Source organism: Eutrema salsugineum, unplaced genomic scaffold (genome assembly GCF_000478725.1).
Source record: "Eutrema salsugineum unplaced genomic scaffold, Eutsalg1_0 scaffold_12, whole genome shotgun sequence".
Classification (NCBI taxonomy): Eukaryota; Viridiplantae; Streptophyta; class Magnoliopsida; order Brassicales; family Brassicaceae; genus Eutrema; species Eutrema salsugineum.
Genome location: NW_006256895.1, coordinates 347152 through 366403, shown reverse-complemented (window position 1 = coordinate 366403; position 19252 = coordinate 347152). Strand labels below are relative to the sequence as shown.

Here is a 19252-nt window from a genome sequence, read left to right as displayed (position 1 = left end):
TAGACTGCGGTAAGGGATGGTGTCTTATGTTGGAAAGTGCTCATTTTTTCTTTGGTCATAAAAAAGGATAGTTGTTTCGGCTTTACTTGCGAAAGCTCTGGCAGAAAAGCGGTTCAAGCGACTCTTTTGGCTGGCTTCAGGTTTGCAAATTTCTTCTCGGATTCGGCCACTCTAATTGGCCTCCTCCGTTAAGGCAAGCACAAATGAACTTCGAGGTGTCCTCTTGGATGTTAAATCTAGACCAGCTATATTCATTATCTTATTGCACATATTTCATCTATATACACATTTGTAGATAAAATTACGAAAAATCATTCCCCAAGTAATCTTTCTGTTATCCCTGATCAATGATCAGTCGTTACACACATTTTTGAACATGGGATGTATCCATCGTTGGGTTCTCTAATTTAATATATATAAAAAAAGATCCGCCAATGTATGAAGCTAGGAAAATTCTATTGGATTATCATCAAACCGCTTGCTTAAAATCATTAGAACCCCTACGTATCAAATCGATACTACTGTCCTTGTAAACCGCAGGAAAAAAGCTAATCGCTCACTATTTTTGGTAGCCACAGTACTGATATACTTAAAGACATGACTAATCTACTCAGAGTAAGTCAGAGATCAGACAAGAGGGGGAGAGAGCCCTCTATGCGTCATGCAATCGATAGAATCCTCGTCTACTTTGTGTAGTGATCCCTATCCTCGCCAAGAAGTTGTCTTATCCAATCGCCGCTTTCAAAGGATGCGCGTCTCTCACTTGAGGATGTTGGACCAAAATGACCCAAATCTTGTTCAAAACTGGAGTTGTGTCCTGCAAGAATGTGGAGGTCTTTTCAGAGACTTGAATACGTGAAGAAGTGACTTGTAATGTCTAAAGAGTAGAAAGTTTTAACCTATTGTGTTTGCAGTCGCTGGTGTAAACTCAGTATGATCAAGTAGAGAGGACTGAATCAGCGGAGAATCTGAATCAGTATTTGTTGCCTGTCGTTCCCCTGGTGATCCATAGACAACCGATTCCAACAATCCATCACAGAATGATGATGGACAATCTGATGGTGTCTGATCTGTCAGAGGGGACTGGACCAAAGCATTGTCTGAATCAAGTTCTGGCATTGGGTTAGTCTCTTGTGTTATCCAATCGCCAGGCTCTTCTTGAGGTTCAAAACATTGGAATGAAGGGAGCTCCAACTTCTCGGCCTCGTGAATGAGAGGCCCAGAAGGAGAAGAATATGTAGCATTGCCAAGCAAATGGCTATCTGGTAAAACGCTGAACTGTTCCGGATTGCTATCTCCGAGAGGATAGTTCCAGAGCTGACCACTTTGCTCGTTCGTGGCGTAACAACCCACGAAAGGAATTGCGGTTTCCGGTTCCCTAAAGCGTTTGCGGTTTGGCATGTACATAGATCCAGTCAAGTTGTACATATTAGGCTGAAAGAAACATGGTCTCTGTCTCATCAAGTTACCCGTGGGAACATTGCGAAGCATTGACTGGTAGTACGAGGAGCAGTTATTGAGTTGTAAGTACTTGAAATCCACTTCAGGGATCTCGAGACTGTCTGGCTCCAATGATTCTTGACTATGATGAGCATCCAATGAATCAGTGTTTTGACCATTGTGAGCTGCTGTATTCATAGCTTGCTCTCGAACTTCATCAGGGTAAATAGGTAAGCCAAGTCGTTGCAGTCTCTTAAGCCTCGTGTTCCAGAAATTCTTAATCTCGTTATCCGTTCGACCCGGTAGCTGAAAAAAAGAAAACAAGATTAGAACATACCGTAAGAAGACAAGAAAACAAAAACAAGAAACAGAGTTTAACATACTTCTGCAGCCATTCTTGCCCATTTGTTACCCATTGAAGCATGAAGCTCGATAACACGCTGCTCTTCCTTCTCCGTAAAAGCTCCCTTTTTCAAATCAGGTCTCAGGTGATTCACCCAACGAAGACGGCAGCTTTTACCACACCGAGAAAGGCCAGAGTGTTTCTGAACAGCGTTCCAATTACCATCACCATGTTTATCAACATAAGCTATCAGTAGCTGGTCTTCTGCTGATGTCCAAGGGCCTTTGTGAAAATTTTTCTCTATTGCAAAATCTTCGCCTGATCCAGAATCATGGCGAACGTTACGCATCTTGTGTGTGTTTCATCTACCATTCTAACACTTCCTCCTCTCTGATTGTTTCTGTAAACAAAAACATTCAAAAACTCAATCCAGAAAAGTAGAAACGGCAAATTCAAGAAGAGTGTTCTTCAGTCACTATAGTTTCATCAAATTATAGCTCATATGTAAACATTCTGCAAAATCTAGCTAAATACTTCCGCAATCCAGTAAAGTCGTTACATCAGATTCAAAGATTAGTGTTCTTCAGTCACTATACAGTTCATAAGTTTAAATCGCTCATAAGATTTCAATTAAATGCGAAACGACTCTTAGATACTCAGTATAACATGGAATTAAATAACCAATAACTCGTGTACCTTACTGAATCTCGAAAATTCCAATAGCAAAATTTTCAGCTGCCAAAAAAAAAAAACCCACCGAAAACAAAAACCCTAGTGATTGCAGAAGGATTTATCAGTAATTCTATAGAAATCGGAGAATCGAAGAGCTCCTAGTCAATTGAAATAACCGAAGAAAAAGAAATAAGAAATAAGAACTGGAGAAGCTAGAAAAGTAAAATTAAGGACGCAAATGGAGATTTTTTAGAACCCTAACCACAATCGATTAAGAAGAGAAAAAACCGAAAAAGAGTTAATCATAGAAACAAGCGAGAAATTGCATTTCGAGAATGCGAGAGTGAAGAGAGAGAGAGATGGAATCAACAAGAAAATAGGAACGAACCCGTTTAAATAATAATTATAATAAAGATAAAATATAAGTAAATAACGAAAGGAAAAAATCTGAGTTTTTCCGAGAAGATCTGCATAAATCGGAATAAGAGACACTTATAAAATGGAGATCAAAGAGCGAATCTAGGGGAGATAAGCAAGGAGATTTATACACCTCTCTCTCTCCCTTTCCGTGTATGTTAGCGTTCTAGTCACATTCCCGCACCTGAGATTAATTTTCTTGGAATCCAAACAAGCAATCGAAGGAAAAATTAATTATCTATTAATTATATAATTATCTACTCTCGCTTTCTCTATTTATGTTTGAACATATTTAATTAACAATAAATTAAACACATGTTAAAGTTCTAGAGATATGACCGAATCAAATCAAAATCTAATTAATCGATGATAGTAATTTTAGCCTAAATTCTCTAAGTTATTTTCGGAAAATTTGCCATTTTTGTACTCCCAAATTTTGATCAGGAATGTATAACTTAAATAATATCAACTAGACTATGACTTGTTCGAACGCATATGGGGAGGTTTGAAAAAAAAATGGTCAATAGACTATAGGATTATAAATGTAATAAATATAGTACAATTCCTATAAATTAATAATATTTGGAATATTCATAATTTATTGAAATATTAATTAATTGATCAATTGATATTTTATGTAGAAAATATTGTTTTAGTTCATGATTTTCTAAATTTTGTTTTCAAAAGATGTTATATTAAAAAACTTTAAATGAACCATTTGTGAAAATTACATGCATAAATTTCAAAGAGGAAATTTGATTTAATATTTTAAAAATTTTACATATTCTGAAAACGAAATCCTGTTTTAAAAATTTTGAAAGCTAACATTGTTTTTAGGTAAAAGATAAACCATCATTAATTTTGAGAATTTCAAATTTGAAAAAACATATTTATTTTGGATCTAATTTTCAAAATAAAATTCATGTTTCCAAATAATTTTTAATAATAATTTATTTTATAATTATCAACTAATAAAAATAATAATTATAAGTTATAATTAGATATAATAATCTAAACATGTTTAATATATATATATATATATGTTTAAGAGATTATTGGTTCTTTTGGGAGCAAATCTCTTACAAAACAAAAAAAAAACAAAAAAAGACGTGAAAGTTCAAAAAATACAATGGAAGATTATTTTCCAATAGCTCTCCGACACTGAAATCAGAAAACGATTTATGAAAAGACCACAAAGTGACAAATCATAAGGATGAAAATGAGATTGAAAAGCAGAAAGGAAAGCGGACTGAGAGCTCTTAGGGAATAATAGTGAGTTTGCTCGGGCCATGAAGAAGTGCAAGAGTTTGTGGGTGAAAATGCTTCACGGTTTAGGAACCGTCGTGGAGTGGAAATGAGAAAGTGATCGGAATGAAGATCGGAAAGTGAGAGTGCTAAACCTTGTAAGTCACGAGTATCTAGAGAGATAGCATGAACTCAAAGATAGCAAAAGGATTGAACGTCTTTCACGTTGGAATAAGCTAAGTATTTATGGAGTTTTACCTGACACATATTAGTATACGGGTCGAACCTTAGGTTGTCTGTTTCACCAGTCGGTATGGGATCCAGCTTGATTGGATCTGAATCTTGCTAATAGTATCACACTTCTGATGGTCTCACCAACTTTTCTTGGCGTCTTCCCCCTGCTACGAGACTGTTCCTTGGCGCGTCATTTTCACCCTTAGTGTATGGATTGGGTTCAGCGTTTCAGACGCGGTATAGCCTTTGCTGAGTCTTTGCCTTTCTCTGCCTTCCACGAGTGGTCACTATCACCTGACATGTGTAAACATTGAGCATTAAATGCCAATCTTCTGGATTTACAAATACATGGGCAATCGAATCAGTCAAACTCATATTCCAATTTTTGAATGGAGAGAAATTTTGAACAATGTTTCCCGCTCACGAAAGTAATCATACCTGGCCTGGATCCTTTGATACTAGGACCAGGCTGTCGAGATTGTTTGGCTGATTTCTCTCTCCTGGTATCTGTGTGGGTTACTTTTCTCTATATCATGACTCTTCTAGATCACTGAGCTTAGGTCTAGGATATAAAAAAGCAACATCTCCTCTCCCTGAACACTCAGTTTCTAACTTCCTTGTCCCTGACAGTGTGGCTTACGCTATCAGGTACGATGAACCCAGGAATAGGTGGCCTTTCGTATTGGATCTCTCGAATCCGAAGGTCCGCTACTATATGCTTAGGTTGCATTGGGCCGTAAGTCCAATACGAAACCTAATTTGACCCAAGTGGCCATACCTGCAAAAAAACCCATGGACGTCACGTGCAAACACGTGATTTGTCCACGTAGGAAAGATTGAATTTATCCACATAAGAAAAACTGAATTTATCCCCAACAATTTGCCCTCCACTACGCGGATTATCAACACTAATCCGCGGAGTGGAAATTATCTTTGTCAGAGATAAACGATTTTCCTCCTCATTAGCCGTACCTGACTAGACATCCCACCTGAAGTGTGTAACGCCTTTTTGATGAAGGACATGATGCATGAGTCATCGACCATGGACAATATGACTAGGGGCTGTGAGCCCATAGTCAGGACGCGTTGCCTGAATCAAACATTGTAAGTAAAATGACCTGTAATCGTGGACCAGAAAGGACGTAATGCCTGAGTCTACCACCATGGGCAAAGTGACATGGAATCGTGGGCTCGAAATATAAAGGACACAATGCCTGACTGTGAGACTGGTCCCAGAGGGAAGTGCCGCCCTGCCAGCTTAGTAATATTTTATGGTCGATCTCTTAAATATATAGGGTTTTTTAAGGGAGAGCCGTCCACCATAGAACTCACTATAAGTTGACAGATCGATCCGCAGAGGGTGCCAGCCCTAGGCTGCATGATATGATTCTAAAGAAGTTCCTAGAGGACGGTTAGGCTATCCGCATAGCAGCGTGCCCCCAAGGTGGTCCGGTTAAAGGGTGTCATTCCAGGGACATGACATCAACGGACAAACTAAACCTTAAATGGGGTAGCTTTGTCAAGGTAAACACCACAAATTATGTAACCTGTTTCTTTCAAGCGAGCTAGAGAAGAGATCTTGGCGAGGAGATGATAGTCAGGAGCTTTTTCTTGAATGAATATTTTATTAAAAGTCTTGTAGAAATATCATTTTCGTCTGCCTCTTTGAGCTTTCCTCTTTACTTATGCATCAACGTCTCGTCTCACCATTTTGTCATTTCACCTTTTTATAAATCCTTTTCTTCTCCTTACACGTTCTCCTCTCTCCAGGGTATGGCTATGTTCTAGATTTTTCTTCTCCCTGGTCAGGTCTCTAGCGAGCTTCGGCTATGCAACTTCTCGAACATCCTGCCTATCTTCCTTTCCATTATCCGGGTGTCTTCCTCGTTGATATTTCATTTGTCCCTCACTACAAGAAAACTGCTGAATTCCTACAAATTTTTTTTACGAAAAGTTTGGTAGGAAAATTTTTTACCCTTTTCCTACGAATTTATGACAAAAAAATAAAAGTGGTAGGAAATTGGTAAGAAATTTTCTATGATAAAAATCGTCCGAAAATGGTTGAAAATTTCTTAACAATACCAAAATAATATCCATAGGAAATTTGATTATAAAATGGTAGAAAATTGGTTGAAATTTTTTACTGTTATAATAGTAGGAAATTCGTCAGAAATTTCTGACCATTTTTCTACAAACAGAAAATATGGGAAATTACCTATCACTTTCCTTTGAAACAAATATTTTATTATATAATATCCTACAAATTTCCTACCAAAATCACCCAAAAAAAATAGCAAAAGTCCCACATCGACCAGGTAGAGAAAAATTCACACTCAACTTGCTCTATAAATAGGATGCTAATTGAAAACAATACTTTAATACAATTTGGGATATAAAAGCCTCTAAATTTAGTTAAAATTGATTTCTAATTAATTACTAATTGGAAATTTATTAATTTGGATTTAATTTTTTAAAAATTTATTTAATAATTAAAATTATTTAATTTTGGAATTAATTTAATTGTAAATATTTTTATATAATTCGTAGATAAATGGTAGGAATATGATAGGAAAACATTCGTAGGAAAATGGTAGGAACTGTTTCGTAGGAAAATAGAAGGAAATTAGTAGCAGCTGTCCTACGATATTTTAACCAAATTTTCCTACGAATGTTTCCTAACCAAGATATTCATAGGAAATTTCCTATCATTTTTTTACCATTTATGATTTTCGACGGCACAGAAACTACAAAAATATTTCGTAGGAAATTGGTAAGAAAATCATGTTTTCTATGATTTTCTAATGATATATGTTGTAGGAATACGTGATGTTTTCTTGTAGTGCCTTGGTCGCCATTGTTGTCGATGCGCGTGTGTAGAAGCATTTTTTCCCATTACTTGGACATCTTTTATCCGTTTCGTCATTCTTAGAGATCACGTCTTTTCGTCTATCTCTTTCATGGATCGACCAGTCACTTTTCTTCTTTTTTCCCTATGAGCCTTTGTTTCACCCGTATACGTCTTTATCCTGATACAGTTTACCGGAGTTCACTCGCAAGCCTCCATGTGCATCTCTGGACAGCATGCCTGGAACCGCCAGCGCCGGCCCCCTCACCTTTATCACCGCTCCTACTCGGTCATCTGCGATTCGCCACCATGCAATGGTTTGCCGCGGTTTTTTGGGTTCTCCTGACATCCTCACTCTGGCTCTTCCACCTCGACCCTTACTCCAGTAGTCTCTTTTTTCTCTTTTCGGTGACTTGTGGGTTTAGGTTCCGGGTGCACAATGCCTTGACGTTGTTTTGTTAACAGGGACGTCACTAGGCAATGGGTTATGTCATCATTTCACTGGCTAGAAGCGGATCCGCCTTTGCGTACTACCCCTTTCTGCGGCTCCGTGTGACCCACCATTTACTTTCATCTCCTTGAGTCTTATGGGCCATCATCCTCGCTGAAGACCGCTACCCTTCCGTTTGTACAATTGTTATTTTGTGGCTCTTGTCTGTACTTCCTTCAATGATAGTACAATACACCCACTTTGTTCATTCCTGTTGGGTGACTAGTATTAATATATGATTGTGTGGGCGACTCCGCCTTCCTTCTTTTCTTCATGCTGCTCCCTCCTAACAGTCGGTCCTCTCACACAAGAGAATGATGTACCCCACTATAGGGGTGACGGTTTGCCGGGTCTTCATTACGTGACTGCTTAACTATGTGAACTGTTGCATGTCTTCATGGGTAACTCGCTCCGACTGCTTTTGTTTTGCTCACCTTCTGCGGTCTTTGAGTTTACGGGGGTTTGGGTTTGAGAACCAGCTTTTGTTCTGACAGTCGAGGGGTCTCGAGCCCTCGTCCGTTCTCTGGGCACTTCTTTCTTTTGTTTCTCAATGGTCGCTCCACCAGAACCTCGTTCGCCTGGTGTGGGAGCCTTTCCATGCTTGGGTTTTTCTGGATTTCTTCGATGAGTTCCCAGTCTCAAGAGGGAAATAAGGGATTATACGCCTCATCTGATCCCTCCCTGGTCAGAGCTGGGTAAAGCTGCCCTCTTACTATTGCCGAGCTCATGGGTTCAAAGACCATGGCTGACGCTTGTGAGGAGGGATTTCCTCTTTCTGTCTTGAAAATGGTTTGTTCTTGGATTGTGATTGTAGCATAGCTCCTCTGTTCATAGCCGCTGCGGAAGGTCATCTCTCAGGATTGCAATGTTATGTGCATGCCTTGTTGTCGTTTGCATTCCTTGCTCAATCTCACCCTGGCTTTCATCGCCGTGTCTAGCATTTTTGTAACGGTGTTTATATGTTTTGGTTCTCGTCCAAGCTTTTTTGCAATTCGCCAACCGTAGGTAGGGATTGTGGGTCTTGGAGCTGGAAGCGAGTCCTCCGGTCATCTTCTCTGTCTCCGCTGGGACCTCCTTGAGTGAGACTGCATTCTTTGCTTACTGATCATTTGAACGTCATCTTTTTTGCGGTGTCTCGTTAGTCCTTAACTTCTGTGTAGCCTGTATTTTTTACGGAGTTTGCCCCCAGATACGGGATCTGTTCCGTTTTCTGACTCAAGAGGTGAAGTTGCGTTTAGAGAGTGTTGCCCCCCCTCCTTCTAGGGCCAAACTGTTTAGGGGGTTTTCGGTTCTCTTGGGGGCAAGTCTCCTACAAAACAAATAAAGAAGTGAATGCCCTACAATGCAAAGAAAGATGTGAAGCCTCGGAATACACAATGGAATGGTGTTTTCTGATGGCTCTCCGATGTTCAAGTTAGAAAATGGTTTAAGAAAATACTACAGAATGGCATATCAGAGAGGTGGAAAAGAGATTGGAAAATGGAAAAGAAAAACGAGTCGAGAGCTCTTAGGAAAGGGTGAGTCTGCTTGGACCTGAGTTTGGTGGTGTTTTTGAGGTGGGAAAGAGAAGAAATGCAAGAGTGTGTGGGTGAAAATGCTCAATGGTTTAAGAACCACCATGGAATGGAAGTGAGAAAGTGGTCGGAATAATGACCGAAAAATGAGAATGCTAAGTCTTGTAAGTCACGAGTATCTAGAGAGATAGCATGAATTCAAAGATAGCAAAAGGATTGAATTCTTTCACACTGGAAAGGGCTAAGTATTTGTATAGTTTTACCTGACTTGGTTAGTATATCGGGTTGGACCTTGGGTTGTTGGTTTCACGGGTCAGTCTGGGATCCATCTTGATTGGATATGAATCTTGCTGCTTGCATCACACTTCTGATGGCCTCACCAACTTTTCTTGGCGTCTTCCGCCTGCTGCGAAACCGTTCCTTGTCGCGTCCTTTTCACCCTCAACGTATGGGTTGGGTTCAGCGGTTCCGACACTGTATGACCTTTGCTGAGCCTCTGCCTTTCTCTGTTTTTCACAAGTGGTCATTATCACCTGTCACGTGTAAGGATTTACGAAGGCATGGACAATCAAATCAGTCAAACTCATATTCTAATTGTTGAATAGAGGAAATTTTGAACAGTTTGTCTTGCTCAAGAAAGTATTCATACCTGGCCTTGCTCCTTTGATACTAGGACCGGTCTGTCAGGATTTTCTGGCTGATTTCTCTCTCCTAGTATCTGTGCGGGTTACTCTTTCTTTAATTCCGATCCTTCCAGATCATTGAGCTTAAGTTTAGGATATAAAGAAGGAAACCTCTCTTCCTCATGACAACTAAGTTCCTGAATCCTTGTTCGTGACAGCGTAAGCGCTATCAGGTACGAGGAATCTAGGAACATATTATCTTTTGTGCCAGATTTTCTGAATCTGAATGATTCAAAGTTTGATGTTATATGCTTAGATCATATTAGACTTTTTAGATCATATTAGACTTAAAAAGCTAATTTAGTCTTAAAGAAAGCATGGACATCACATATGCAAACACAAGATTCGTCCATATAAAAAAAATTGAATTTATCTCTAATGTTAATGTTGGATTTTATGGTAGCAGCGCGCCAGCGCCCATTATATTTCAAAAAGATAGAATTTTTAAAAAAAAAAAAATAAAGTTAACATCTATTATCTTTATTTTATTTTTACTTTCATTAATGAAACTAAAATAATTTATTTGTCTGGAATAATTTTTAAAAATAGATAATATTTTGTTCGACAAATAAAGTCAAGAATCAAACTTTGATTTCTCTTTATCTTTAAATTAACAAAAGAATAAAATAAAAAATAAAAAGTATATGTTTATTTTATCTAAGTATTTTTAATAATTTTAAGCGTAATAATATTGGTTTCCAAATCTTTTAAATCAAGGATCGGTTTTCAAAATATATAATTTTTTAGAACATCAAACCAAATCTCCCATATTGTTAAAAACATATTATTATACTAGATAAATATTTCCATATATACGAATTTATAAATTAAAATTGTCTATCCCATAAAATATTAAAAACATAGATCACCAGTAAAAATATATAATAATACATAAAATAGAAATAAAATTTTTGATGAAATAAATATATAATAACTTTTGGTGAAACAAATGTTGTAAATAGTTGTGAATACGATTATTGGACTTTAATTTGTAGTTTATATAGACACATAGTTTTTTTTTTCTTTTAAACTGTGCTTTTATTTTCTCTACTTTTTAGGATTAGGAAATAACTCTAAATTTTCTTTTTCTCTTTAATTTTTAGGATTAGAAACAAACCCTAAATTTTCCTATTTAATAATGTTTGTTTAAAAATAATTTAAAACAATGGTGTTATTTTTTTTCTCTATTTGTCAAATCTTATTCTCCTTTCTTATACAGAAGACCATAGTCAAGGAGGAACACCCGTTTCATGTACCTCAATATTCGTCGAAAGTGAGGTTTCTTTGGATTTTGCATGAATCGACTAACCACTGACTAACAAAGCTCTAAGAAGCCTTCCTAGTTTGAAAGAATCTTCAGACACATATGTATAATCTGAATATTGAATTACAATCATGTTAGAAGTAAATATGTCCATGTTGACAACCGTTTACAGGCGGTACTTTGTCTTATCCACACAAGTCCAGAAGTTGATTTAAACTATAAGAACCAGTCTACAACGTTTCTAATTTGATTAAACTTATTTAAGGTAAAAAAACTTACCAATCAAATTTCTATCGACTCCGACCTCCAAATAACAAACGAACAATAGCTTTGAATTCATATGATCTAGCAGTTTATAAAGAGATAGAGTCATAGAGATCATACTCTAACTTTCCTTGAAACAAATCCCCCATTACAGAGCTACTTTATGGAAGAAAATTCGAAGAAGGATGAGATATGCCTTACCCAACGCCCGTTGAAGATTGATAACTACACTCAAGAAAACAGGTCATTTATGTCGGAGGAAATCAATGTAAAATCGTCGCAACCTGGCTTTTGCGCAAATTACCGTCAATTTCCGGTTTGTCATAAATCAAGCATCGTAAACCGAGGATCATCATAAATTAGACGTAAAACTAGTAACGATTAAAATCGTCATAAATTCGACGCAGTATAATCGTCGTCGTAATTTTGATGTAACATTTACGTCGATTTTATGGTAATTATCACACCATCACAAAACTGACATAATTTCGATGTGAATTTACATCGATTTTCTGATAATATAAAAATCAAAATAAGGATTTATATAATTCTTATCGATGTAAAATCATCGTAAAACAATCGACGAGATTTCAATGTAAAAGTAAATTGACGTAAACTCGACGTAAATAATTCGATTTAATTTTGACGTAACATATACGATGTAAAATCGACGTAAAACTTTTCATGTAAATTGGTTGGTAAATTATGTCGATTTCCAAAAAAAAATAATTCAAAAAAATTCAAAAATAATAAAATTAATTCAAAAATAATATTATAAAATTCCAATAAATTCAAAAATATTTACAAAAATATAAAATACAAAAACTATGTTTCATTTAAATTTAATCCCGTCAACACTGACGATAGCCGGTGTCTGCTCCTCGGCGATACCGCTCCGTGGAGCCGAAGTGGACGCCTGATGCTGCTGCTCCCGCTCCTCCAAGTTACGCCTTTCCTTCTCCTTCAATGCGGCATCTAGCATCGGATCGCCGGCTCCGATAATATCGAAGAAGTTGTTCATCTCATGGATCTCCCATCGTTGCACAAGCACAACTTGCCTAGCTCGCAAGTTCGTGATTTCCGTGTTGGCGACCTCTAGATGTTGTCGTAGGACCACCAGATCCTCGTGAAACCGTTCAGCAGACGCGACCAGAAAATCCTGGATTGAGGCCATCCCTAAAACCCAGTTCTTCTTCCTCGGAGCAACCTACAAATATTTGTAATTAATGTTATAGAATTGAAAAACTTGAATAAAAAATATTAATAAAAAGTTAAAAAAAAAAGGAAATTACCTCTTGAATATCAGATCTTGCTCGAGGAACGTCAAGTGGGACCTGAGTTCAACACCAGCGATCCTCGCCATCGTCAAACATTTGGCGGCCGTCTCTTGTGCGTGGGGGTTGAACCAATACGCCTTAAGCCCATTCTAACATGCCATAGACATGGGGGTAGGCTTGGCAGCGTCGCCGTCAACCTCCCACTTGCGCTTCCAGTCGGAGACAGTATTGATTAAACGCTTCATCGCTTTCTTCTTGAAGGTCATCCTCACTGTCTCAGTTGAAGAATAAAATCTATCTAAAACCTTGGAAATGATGTTTTCAAATATTATGTTTTGCCCATTATGTCGAATTTACGATGATTTTGTCCATTTCATTGTAAATTCGACGCAAGTTACCGTCGAACTTACGTCAATTTGTCCAAATCATCGTAAAATCGATGTAACTACCAAAATATATACTTGTACTTTTTTCCTTTTTGGTTTAGGTTTTATACTACTGATAATAGGATTTTAGCCCATTAAGGTCAATTAACCTCTTGTGTTGTAGCATTTGAGGGTCAATCCAAATGGAGATTATCTAGGCACTAAGACTATGAGGACCAATTCTTAATTCAAATCTAATGAAACAGGTTTTGGTAACAAAGTGATCTAAAAACATAAAACAAACAAGAACAAACAGTAATTAAGAACAAGCAAACAAAAGAAACTAAACAAAGACTCAAATTCAAAATAAAGATAAAGCTAAACCTCTAGATGTGATCATTGATCAAGGTGCTTTAAATGTTTAATTCATGATGCTAAGAAAACAATGCAACACTTGCAATTCTTTAGTCTAGACTTCCAAAACAGATTAATTCATTCTTATGACAGAAATCTCTTTGCAAATTACTTAATCAAGACTAATTCCCATTAGTGAATAAGCAATTAACAAGCATAAGGTTCCAAGTCTAACATGACCAAACAGCCTCTTTGTGCATCAAAATAAGAGCTAAGAAAGACTGAATCTTATACAGAAAGATAAAGCAAGCATCACATGATCTCAAATTCCAATCAACTTAGAACTCAAAGCAATACCATTTCTTTCCCAAGACAATGATAACTATACTAATCAACATTCAAACCTAACTCTCATTAGTGGTAATGATGATCAATATGCATTAATAAACAGTTCTAATATGTCATTTATGCTTCAAACAAACATTCTCATGGCATTTAAAACACAAACCCTTAAGTTAGCTCATTCAGGCATTTCATCAAACACCTTGTGGGTGGAGAAATGCCTAAGTTCTAGACCAAGCTTATAATGAGAGATCTAGCATTAGGAGCAGCTAACTAAGGAGAAGAAATGAGAATCTAAAACCTAAACATCATAAAACAAACATCTAAGCACCCTAATCTACACACCTAGAAGCTTAAAAGAAGACTACTCACTAATCATGATTAACACACCTAATCTTTTGTAAGAGGTGATGTTAATCATGATTAGAAGCAAAGATAAGAAGATGAGATGATAAGAAACAGCTTTAAGATGATTAAATCCCTTAGATATCTCTTGATCAAACTAGTTTTTAACAAAAGGGGAAAAGAAACTAAAGAGAAAATAAGATAGAAGATAAGGTGTCTAGGGTTTTTCTCCCAAAAAACTATTTATAATAAGGGTCTTGGACCGGGTCAGCCCAGTACAAACTGGGTACTGACCCGGCTTCAAATGGGTCATGTCTCAAGTGTGCGACATGGTCAGATGCTTCCCATCCCGCAAGCCCAAGTCGCACAACCATAGAAACAGCCTTGTGCGCCATAAATCCCGCAAGTGTTTGTGCTGTTCAGGCTTTCTTCTCTTCAACTTGCACAACTAAGACGCATTCTGGAGAGAATATGTGTGCGAGTTGGTCATATTTAGTCCCAAGTCGCAGGCCCAATTCGGTGTAAACCGCAAGTCTTTTTGCGGTTCAGTTCTTTGCTCGGCCAACTCGCACAATCCAAGTCTCCTCGGACCACTTCGCATTCGAGAGAGCGTAACTTCCAGGATATGGATCCAAATGGCATGATTCTAACTTCAGTGGAAATAGCACTCAAATATCTCAAAATTTGGTGAAGAAACCTTAGGCGCTTGGGAAGTGGAAGGTTCCCCGGAGGGCTCATCTTTGCAATGCATTGACACGATCAGAAAGAGGCTTGCTCATAGCTCCAAATTGAATGATCTAAAACTTTCTGGAAAGAGGACTTAAATATCTTGAATCTTTATGAAGGCCTCGTAAACTGAATCGGTCTGTAAGGACATCGTCCTTCGCAATCTTTGTAACTCATCGGATTGGTCTAAAACGGTTGCAAGATAGGTGCGTATTCCGGTGAGCTTAACTCTCTGATCACAACTCCAAATCCAATGATTCCACCTGCTATGGATCTGTGATTTAATATTCTCTAACTTTCATCAATACCATGTAAACCAGATCGGAGTGGAAGGATTTCCGGTAACGACGTCTTTGAGGCGTATCGGATTTCTCAGGAATGAGTGCGAGACATGTTCGCCTTCCAGTGGTCATAGCTTTCAGCTCACTGCTCCAAAATTCTCTGATTCCAACTGTTCTGGAATCTAGACTAAATTATCTTGATCTTTGATGAAGACCCCGGAGGCTTCATCGGCTGGAAAGACGTTCCGGTAACGTGATTTATGAGATGTATCTGTACCCGAGAATTTTGGCCGAAAAGCTTAAGCGACCAGTACGTGTTTTGGCCGAGAATCCTACCCGTGGTATGGATTTTAGCCGAGAATCTCCGAGCAGCAGTACAGCATTTTTTCACCATTTTTGATCATTTCAACTCCATTTCTTCATCTGGTTCACATTTTCTACTCCAAATAGCCCCCATAAGCACGTGTTTAACACTCCAAACCATGCAAAACTCTCTTGGACCTAATGCAATCTCTTAAGTCCTAAAACAATGTCTAAAAACCTAAAATGTATACAAATGAGACATGATTTGGACTCAAATATGTACACTAAATGATGCAATTTATGAATATATCAACTACCTTAAACCCATGTAAAAGATTTCAACCCAAAAAAGAAGATTGAACGGGAGAATTATCATACCCAATGTTAGGGTTAAAAATTTGCATCGAATTTACGTCGATTCGGACTTAATCGACGTAAAATCTATGTAAACTTTGAACCCTAATATAGGGTTTGATAGTTCTCCCCTTAAATCTTCATTTTTTGTGATAATATTTGACAAGAGTTTAAATTAGCATAAACAAAAAACCAAAAAACAAAAATTTATAAGTATATGATATGTTGAAATCGATATAATTTTGACGCAAATTTACGTTGAATTTACGACGAAATATAAAAAATCGTCGTACAATTGACGTAAAAATCAAACATTTGAGTAAAAAATCAAATTTCTTAATAAGGAAAAGTAAGAAGTTTAAGTAATCTCACCTAAAACAGAATCAATTTTTACTAAAAACACAAAGCTAACATTTCATATAATTATCAATCAGACTCATCTGATGATATGTTTTGATCATTGTCCAATTAATCATCATAACTTTCATGATCACTTTCATCAAATTCATATGAATTTCCTTCTTTTTTAATGTCATCGGGTAAATTTTCAACTTGTCTATTGCGTGGATCAACTAAAAGGAGGTTCTCTTCAACCTCTGGTTCAGTGATGTCAATGCATGTATCTTGTTGCATAGGTGGCAGAGCTACACCATCAATTATACCCTTTGGAGCCACTTTAATAACTTTTAACCATGAGATCCCAATACTACGATCTTGTGGATATGGAAAATATGTGACTTGTGTTGCTTGTGAGGCTAGAAGAAAAGGTTCAAACTTGTTGTACCTTCGTGATTGATTAACATCTATCACCTCAAATTTGTTAATACAAACTCCACGGCCGACAATTGGATCAAACCAATCACATTTGAAGACAACATTTTTCATCCTCATTAAACTCGGATATTCCACATCAATTATGTCTTGCAAGATCCCTTAGTAATCTACTTATCCTCGTACACAGACTCCATAGTTAGTAGTTGCGTGTTGAATACTGTGATTGTAAGTATGGAAAACATAACTTCTAGTGAAATACGCTGTTGCTGTTGTTATCTTTAATATGGGGCCTTGGAGTAACTCATGAAACCATACTGGATATGTCGGGTCATCGTGATCCACTTCACCTTTTAACCATTGAGCGAAATGTTGGTCTTTGCGATCGTTTATTTCATTTTCTGAGACCCCTTCAACGCATTCTCGGACCTGACTTACGAAAGTGCTACAGATAAACATAATAAATTAAAATAACCAAAAATGTTATATATATAAATAAATTACTTCAAAAATATAATCATAAATATTCACTACCTTTCGTATGGAGCTAATTCATCACAGTTTAGGAAGATGTATGTATGTGCGTTGTGATAGTCTTTTTCGTTGGACCAACAAGTTTTCTTCAGTTTTCCATTACGACGTCCGACCGTTGAGAAAATGTCTGGTACACCTTCTACTGCATAAGTACGTCCCACACCCCCATCATCATAACGTTGTGGAGCTCGTTTGCGTGTACGAATTTTTGGAGCAAAATAGTACGACGTAAAATGCGACGTTTCTTCCGTCAAACATCCTGTAACGATAGAGCCTTCAACTTTGGCTAGGTTTTTGGCTTTTCCCTTTAAATGTTTCATGAAGCGCTCAAACGGATACATCCACCTAAACTGAACTGGTCCACTTAGTTCTACTTTGTGAGGGAGATGAATAGGTAGATGTTTCGTAACATAAATATTCCCTTTGCATGCATATATCTGGAGAAAGATACAAAATGGACAAAATCTGTCAGTGCAAAGACCAAGATATACATTTCGCTTAGATTTAGAAAAGTCTGGATGTACAGCGTTAAAGTGTTTCCACGCTTTCCCATCAGATGGGTGAGTCATTTTCCCATCTGTTTGTGAATGCTCTGCATGTCATCTTCTCGATGCAGCTGTCTTTTCAGATTCATAAAGTCGTTTGGACCTATCAGTTATAGGAAGATACCACATCCATTGGTACGGTATCTTACACCGCCCAGAAGTTTGCGGCTTATATCTCGGTTTTTGGCAAAACCGACATTCCTCTAGCTTATCATTACCTCTCCAGAAAAGCATACAATCATCAACATATACATCTATCATCTCTGAAGGAAACCCAAGACAAAAACCAACTTCTGTATCTCGTAGTATGTTTCGGCGGCCAAATTATCTTCTGGCAAATACTCTTTAATAAGATCAGCCCAATCATCCATGCAAACTTCAGCTAGATTATGATCAATCTTAATGGTCATCATCCTAACTGCTAATGACAATTTAGATAGTCCTTCTCTACAACCATCATAGAGTGGCTGTTTTGCAGCGTTTACCATATCATAAAAGCATTTAGCATCTCCATTGGATTCCTCAACTATATCATCATGCGTCTCATGAAATGCATCAATAACCATATCGTACATCCTATCATGATCTTGACCCTCAAACTGATGTTCACTACTTTGATAATAATTTGATGCATCAAAATCATCGCCATGGCCTTTCATTATGATTACTACTATTTCCAGTATTCCTACCAGCTGACCGCCAAATACTTTCACCATAACCCTCTTCATGTTGATACCGAATAAAGTACTGTGGCATAAACTCTTTACTTAATAAATGCCTCCATACTATTTCGATTAGAATATGTTTCCTATTCTTGACAAAGACAAAATATCTTCTCGCTTTCTATGGTTGTTTGCATAGTGCCGGCCTGATACATGAATATTTCTGTATCGTTCTTGTACTCTTCCGTTAACCTTTCCTCTGAATCTTCACGCAATACATCCATTTTCATAGATCGTATATAGACATTTTAACTTTACGTTTTCTTTTTACTAAAAGAAAGTAAATTAAAACTCATAAAAATTATACTCATAAAAATTATACTAAAAAAAACTCAAAGACACAAAAAAATGTGTCTTTGTTAGTTTTTTTTTTGTTTGGAAGAATTATGTTAGAAGTGAGGGGGTATTTATAGAATTTTTGTTTGGGTAACAACAAATTTGTATTGAAAAATCACATCGGATTTACATCAAAAAATATTTTACATCGAAATTATGCAAAATTCAATTTTTCGTAAATTCGATGTAATATTACTTCAGACTTACGACGAAAATATAATTCGTCATCAATTCGTTGTAAATCCGTTGTAATGTTACGATAAAATTACGACGCCCAAAATTTACGATGAAAAATATACTTGTTGTAAATTCGACGTAAATCCGTCATAATATTACGTCGAAATTAATTTAATGTAAAATTTTGATGGAAATCCAGCTGTTTCTTGTAGTGTTATCCCTAGTCGATATCCTATCTACAACATTCCACAGCAAATATAAACCATTGACAAACGAAGAAGAGAAGAGAAGTCCGAGAAAGTTTTCAAAATCACTCATAAACGGCCTTTACATATTTGGGAGTTCGAAACACATAAATATGTGATATTAGGGTTGGAAATCACAGCCAAAAATCTATCCCCAAGTTCAT

General features: G+C 37.0%; 1 protein-coding gene across 1 annotated transcript; it reads right to left on the bottom strand.

The window, feature by feature from the left end:
* Positions 1 to 453: 453 nt before the first annotated feature.
* Positions 454 to 2827, bottom strand: LOC18025501 (transcription factor MYB104). Its single transcript, XM_006408539.2, has 4 exons — positions 2480 to 2827; positions 1824 to 2183; positions 900 to 1746; positions 454 to 817 (listed from the first exon to the last, which is right to left on the bottom strand). Exons 2-4 carry the CDS (start codon positions 2130 to 2132, stop codon positions 684 to 686), a joined length of 1290 nt encoding a protein of 429 aa, XP_006408602.2. The 5' UTR covers positions 2133 to 2183; positions 2480 to 2827; the 3' UTR covers positions 454 to 683.
* Between the last annotated feature and the right edge of the window lie 16425 nt (positions 2828 to 19252).

Coding starts and splice junctions, on each gene's coding strand:
- LOC18025501 (XM_006408539.2), bottom strand. CDS start 2,132: ATGCGTAACGTTCGCCATGATTCTGGATCAGGCGAAGATTTTGCAATA. Junction 1,747..1,823: donor GGGCAAGAATGGCTGCAGAA/GTATGTTAAACT, acceptor TCTTTTTTTCAG/CTACCGGGTCGAACGGATAA. Junction 818..899: donor AGCGACTGCAAACACAATAG/GTTAAAACTTTC, acceptor ACATTCTTGCAG/GACACAACTCCAGTTTTGAA.